Here is a 6,000-nt window from a genome sequence, read left to right on the forward strand (position 1 = left end):
CTGAAAGCATGTCATGGACTCATTGCACCTCTGGTTATCTCGGGCAGCTTGTATTGCCCAAGGAATTCATCTGGAGCTCAGGCAGGGGAGGATCACAACGGTCCTAGTGACAGACTGGCAGGGCAAGATCCCACCTATAGCAGGAGCCTTGAAAAAAACAAAACTTTCAGGATTTGCACCATTAAACTTAGAAGTTTGGAAGCCAAGGTTTGCTCCAGAGCAAAAAGCTTCAACATAATTCTCCCCCGACCCCCTGCCAGCATTTCCACTGCCAGGTACAGCAGGGCGAGCAGCACAGGGTTCTGGAGGGGAGCCCGCGGTATCCCTCAGAGAAGGGCAACGCAGTAAATGTGCAGTGTTTCTGTGACTTTACCACGCCTACATCTTGCATCTCTGTCTACCTCTCTGTCTTCTTTCCCCAACTTCACTGCCCTTTTAACTTTTACACATTTGTAACGAGTACACAAACACTGCGGCAAAGTCCACATCACTTTAGGGTACACAGTGGTCAGCATAGCTGTCTCACAGCGCTTTCAAGGCCAGGGGGCGGCAGAGAGCAGACTGCGTGTCTTTATTGTATATATTCACAGCTGGACACGCAGAGCTAAATATCAGGATTCCTCACATTAATATTTTAAACAATTGTAAGTACATCTATCCCAATATACGTAAAGGATTCCTACATTAATAAATGACTTCTATATTATTGATCAGGAAAGCCAGAGCATATGACATTTGAGTCAGAGAACATTGATGTATTTTCCCCCACAACTTCTCTTGAAACCAGAGCCAAGTCAGAGCTGCGACTCAAGTCCCCAAGGGTGGAGGAGCAGAGCACTGCCAGCGGAGCATCGCCAGGAAGGGGCTCCCAACCAGTCACTAGGTCAAACGCTTTTAACATTCAGTCGCAGGTAGAAGGGCTTCGGGCGAATGCTCCTGCAGTTCCTGAAACTGGCTATGCAAATACGTCCACACTTGTTACTCCCGCTCAGAGATTTAGCGGCGGCAGCTGCAGCCGGGAATCGAGCAGCCCGGGGCGCCCTGCGGCCACTGCACCGATAGCGCCCAAACTGGTTAGACGTAAAAACAGCACTTAGTCCCAGCGTAACACCCTGCAGGCAAGGCCTGTCACACCGCCGGTGTGCTTTCATTGCCCAAGACAATGGCCAATTATAAAGTCATTACCGCCGGCCTCTATTCATGGCACTGCTGAGAAAAAAAAACTCCAAAGCCCCCGAATGCAAGTAGAGTATTTTTTCAAAATAAACAAAGGAAAAAACTAGGATGCAGTAGGATGCACTGCTGTCCTACCTCAGGAGCTACACAAGTCAGGGTTTTTCCCGTCATGTCATCTCCAATTCAGACACCAAGCCATACTTATAAATGCCTAAATGAAAGATATATTCTTTTCATGTGGACAGCACAGTAGTGAGCATTTCTGCCTCGCAGCACTGGGGCCCTGGGTTCAGTTCTGGACGGGGGTGCTGTCTGTGTGGAGTTTGTATGTTCTCACTGGGTTTTCCTCTGTTACTGTATAAGAAAAGCTGGTCAATACATTTACCTTTTCTACAATGGATTACTGCAATGCCCTTCTTGCTGTGTCATCTAAATCCACATTAAACAATATTCAATATTCAGCAGCCGGAATCCTGACCAGGTTGTGTGAAAGGGATCACACTCCCGTCTCGGAGTTCTTGCACTCATTGTGCTCGAGTCAACTTTAAAATCCTCATGCACACCTATAAGACTCTACATGGCTTGGCACCTCAGAACCGGTCTGCTCCCCACCTAACACACTGGTCTCCTGTTTGTCCCAGTGCTTGTTTACACTCTAAGGGTGGCGTTGCCTTTTCCTGCTGTGCCCACAACCCTGGAATTCTGTCTCCAAGGGTATCGGAGAGTCACCTACCCTGGGTGTATTATTACAGATTGAAAACCTCTCTTTTCAGAAAGGCTTTTATTAATTAGGGTTTGTGCCTGTTTCATTTTCTAATGATCATGTATTTTCTATTGTACTTCTACACTGTTTCTTGTGTTTCTTATACAGTACAGTATGTGCTTATTTTGTATTTTGCTTTGTTTTAAAAACATGGCTCTTTTATTTCAGTTTAAAAGTTAAAGCATTTTGTGGCATTACTTTTAAAGGCACTATATAAATGTTACTATTATAATATATATTGTATGATATTATACAACAGTAATCTCCACTGTGAAATGTGGTTTTGGGGTGGTGCTTTGCCATCTGGAGTCATATTCCTGTTGGCACATGTGATGGTATTGATAACCTCTCCTTTAAGATCATTCAGATGAGAGGCCAGATAAACATTGGTCGTCAGGAGAAAGTGGCCCTCTCTCCCTCGAGCCTGTGGTGTTCTCTGGGGAAGGACCTTTACTTCCGTACGACTTCCGAGGATACAGCGGCGGTATGTTGGCTTGCGTGAAGCCAGGCAACCAACATATTACTAGAAAATGCCCTTTAAGCACAAGGGATTTCTTTCCCATCACCACTCTCTTAAATACTTATTCTCCCTCTAAAAGTTGTTTGGTTCTTTTTGCTCAAATCCTTAAAAAACCCACAAAGCAGACTGTAGTGGACACCGAGAGCAGGATGAGAGGTCACTCACTCCTATTTAACACGTCCAGTTATTGGTCAAGATGCTAGAAACTCCTGTCCCTTCCCCGGAAAGGTCCCAATAACCCTCCCTACCACAGAAAGTCATCCTGAAGAACAATCTTCCATGTATAATCTTGCAATATAAGGGAGACATTCCAGAAGCAGGCAGGGTAAAGCAAACAAAACTGCAATCTGACATTCTGAAGAGCATATCAGCTTTCAGGACTATGATTGCATCCATCAGCATCTGCAACTGCAACCAATGTGTGGCAGCTGATAGAGAGTCGCTCTCACTGTGCGTAACCTGCTTTATCAGGTCTAAGCGCTTGCTCATCAGATTCACGCAAGAGAAGGACCCCATCTTTGACAAATTCCTCTTCAGATAAGATCCACATACAGAGTTATTGATTTACTGATCAGTACATTCAGACTGATGCTATTGAAAGCACAAGCCAGTTGAAGACTTTAATTTACAACATCTGTTGATTCTCTTTGCAGGTCATGGCAAAGACGAATGTTAACGATCCTGTCCATTGCGAAACGAAGGTACAAGTGATAACACAGGAACAGCACAGGGACATTGTACCACAATCCCTGGACCAGCCCATTAATCCATACAGCGCACTGCTCAGAACAGAACGAGAGGGACTGCTAATGGCTTGTGGAATGCAAACAGCCTGGAGCTAGGGCTGGCTTTGCCCGTAAATCCAACAGCCAAAGAAGATGTCAGATAGCCATATTAACAAGACTTCTAATGCAGGAGAGTTGATTTACAACTTTAATGAGATGCCCATGACAATACAATGTCAGTTTAGTTCAGCTCATTTTTCCTCAGGTTAATATATGCCAAAGAGCAACCAAACGAGTTCACCCATTGTGCAATACACTTGATTTACAGTCTGCGTTTAAGGCAGGACACTGTACTGTACCTTGAAAGGGCTGGTCATTTTTAACTTTAAAATGAGATCAGCGACAGAGGCGCTAGGATCCCTGAATGTTCCTTTGCCATCTGTTCAAAAACTGGACACACCAGGGAGCTTTCAGATTCTGTTAGCAAGTCGCTGACTGTGACATTAAAAAGTCTTCACCCGCCGAGCAGATGGAGAAGGGCTCTTCTGTCTTACCTGACGTGTCCCACATGTTGAGCTCAATCCTCTGCTTCTCTATTTCAAAGCTTGCCGTATAGTTCTCGAAGACCGTGGGAACGTAATTCTGGAAAAGAAAGCACAACCCCTTTAGTTTAAATGCAAAACTAAAAATAATCTTTTGAACAGCCTGTGTTCCCGTGTGGAAATAACCTGGTCCGTGTTTTTTCCGGACACGCTCCACGGTCGGATGAATGGGGTGTTCAACCGCCTCGGCACCAGTGTGCGATTACAGTGAGCCCTTGGTGTGGAAAGTCCAACACCTGTGTCGGAGAAAAGAGTGCACAAACCGCAGTTCAGCCCACTGCTGACTGAAAAGACGGATCTGAAATTCAGTCTCAACTTCGTCATAGGCTTGTTCGTAAAAAAATATACCTTCGACTACGGACTAGAAAATACAGACGGCAAGACAATTAGTGGTTTTTGTTCTTTTTTTAGAGGCGGGGTTGTATCTGTGGTGCGACATTATAATGACTGTTTTTCATCCCTTGTTTGCCTGGGAACTGTTATTAAAACTGCGCGCCGGTGTCTATCGGTCCCCGTAGCCAGTCCGGCCCCGAGGTCTGTCTGCTTTCGGCTGAATTTGGAAACTTTACCGCACAGCTGAGCCCCACCGATGCCCAGTAAGGTAATATCACGCCAGTGAATTTACAATTCACCGGCCTCGTCAGTTGTTACAACCCCACTGCCTATCCCACGCCTTCCCTTTAATGATTGTTACTGTCTCAACACTATGAAAAACAAACTTACCTCTGGGTAGCAGTCCTTTGCAAATACGTGCAACAACGCCGTTTTCCCACACTGCGTGTCCCCGACAACAACAATCTTACAGCGGCTCATTGGGCTTTCCATGGTGTTTCGTCCGTGCCTACTGACTCGGTATCTCCTCTTCATTTACAGTCCGGCTGGTCTGAAGAGCGTCTGCAATGATCCCCGAGTCTGCGGTGTGGAGCTGCGCGCTGTCCCGCTGTCCTGCCTTCTGCGCCTCGGATCCTCGCGGAGCGTTCACACACACAGTGCGGCATCTCCGCCTCTGAGCACGCCGCTCGGTTTTGAGCAATCCCAGGTTTTCGGTAGCCCAGCCTACGAGCCACACGCCCAATGAGAAAGTGTCTGGGATTATTCATGAGCTGGGTTTACTTCGACGTCCGAAACTACGCTGTTAACTATTTAAAATGTTAGCCGTGACTCTAGTTTGGTTGTAGAAGTAGAGTTGGAGTTCCCATCTCTAATTGTGGCACTTCTGAACTGCCACTGCCATCCTAACACTGAGGGTAGGGAGTTCCCCGACCTCACTGCTCCAGTGTAGCATTCAGAAGTGTGGGGGTATTCGGGAGAGGTTGAAGATTTGTGCTCAGATATTAAGATAATAATATTCCTACAATAAAGAACAGACAAGACTGCTGGTCAGAGGGCTTAAAACAAATTGACAACTTTTTGTGAAAGTACATAAGCTATAACTATAGTATTCTCATTCCAGAAAATATTGCATTTCTTTTTTTCCATCAGTATATATCCAAGCTGTCATCTGCTCCCTGACTCCAAGAAAAGAAATTGCATCTGTCCACCATTTCATTTTTCTTTTGTCACAAAAGGCATCCAAAGCAACAATCACAGCATCCAGTGCAAGATTATGTGCCCCACGTCCAACAAGTAATGTGATACAAGTCTCTCCCTATGTCTCCTATCAGGTGATAAAGTAATTTGACTTTCAGGGCAACCTCTTTATCACCCATTTGAGATTCATGTATAAGTTAAATTCCTGTTTCCACCTCTTTCAAGAGAGGAACAATTTATCATCATCAAAATCAATTTGTACAGGTGGTTTAAATGTATTTTCCATTATACCGCTGCTGCATTTTTGAAGCACTATGAATCACGGAACTCACAGGGGTTCTGTCTCATTCCTCTTGTTATTTTGTTAGCCATATTTCAGTTAGGGTTATTCTTGTTATATTCTTATGGCTCAGCTACAATTAACCACACAACGTTATTCCCTCTCAAAAGTAGTAGGTCCTGTGGTGAAAAAAACAAAATAGGATCCACCTATGTTGCTAGTTGTTATTCATTTTTGTCGACAACAATTCTGTTTTCTCATGAAGAATCACAGCCTGTGAAAAGGTCTTCAATACTTGATGCACAAGTACGATAAACCGGAGTACGGAGAAAAATCATTGCGTTTAAACGAGATAACATTGTGTGTAAACAATAAATAGGCTTGTAGCTGTGAATGACTGTGCC

General features: G+C 44.9%; 1 protein-coding gene across 1 annotated transcript in view; it reads right to left on the bottom strand.

Moving 5' to 3' along the window:
• rnd2 (Rho family GTPase 2) overlaps window positions 1-4,812 on the bottom strand; it is a 53,573-nt gene extending 48,761 nt beyond the window's left edge. Inside the window, exons 1-2 of the mRNA XM_006638086.3 lie at window positions 4,510-4,812; window positions 3,739-3,826 (exon numbers count right to left, since the gene is read on the bottom strand). Coding sequence (XP_006638149.2) covers window positions 3,739-3,826; window positions 4,510-4,653 — 232 coding nt within the window. The 5' untranslated portion in view covers window positions 4,654-4,812. The remainder of the gene's footprint in view (window positions 1-3,738; window positions 3,827-4,509) is intronic.
• Between the last annotated feature and the right edge of the window lie 1,188 nt (window positions 4,813-6,000).

Source organism: Lepisosteus oculatus, chromosome 28 (assembly GCF_040954835.1).
Source record: "Lepisosteus oculatus isolate fLepOcu1 chromosome 28, fLepOcu1.hap2, whole genome shotgun sequence".
Lineage (NCBI taxonomy): Eukaryota > Metazoa > Chordata > Actinopteri > Semionotiformes > Lepisosteidae > Lepisosteus > Lepisosteus oculatus.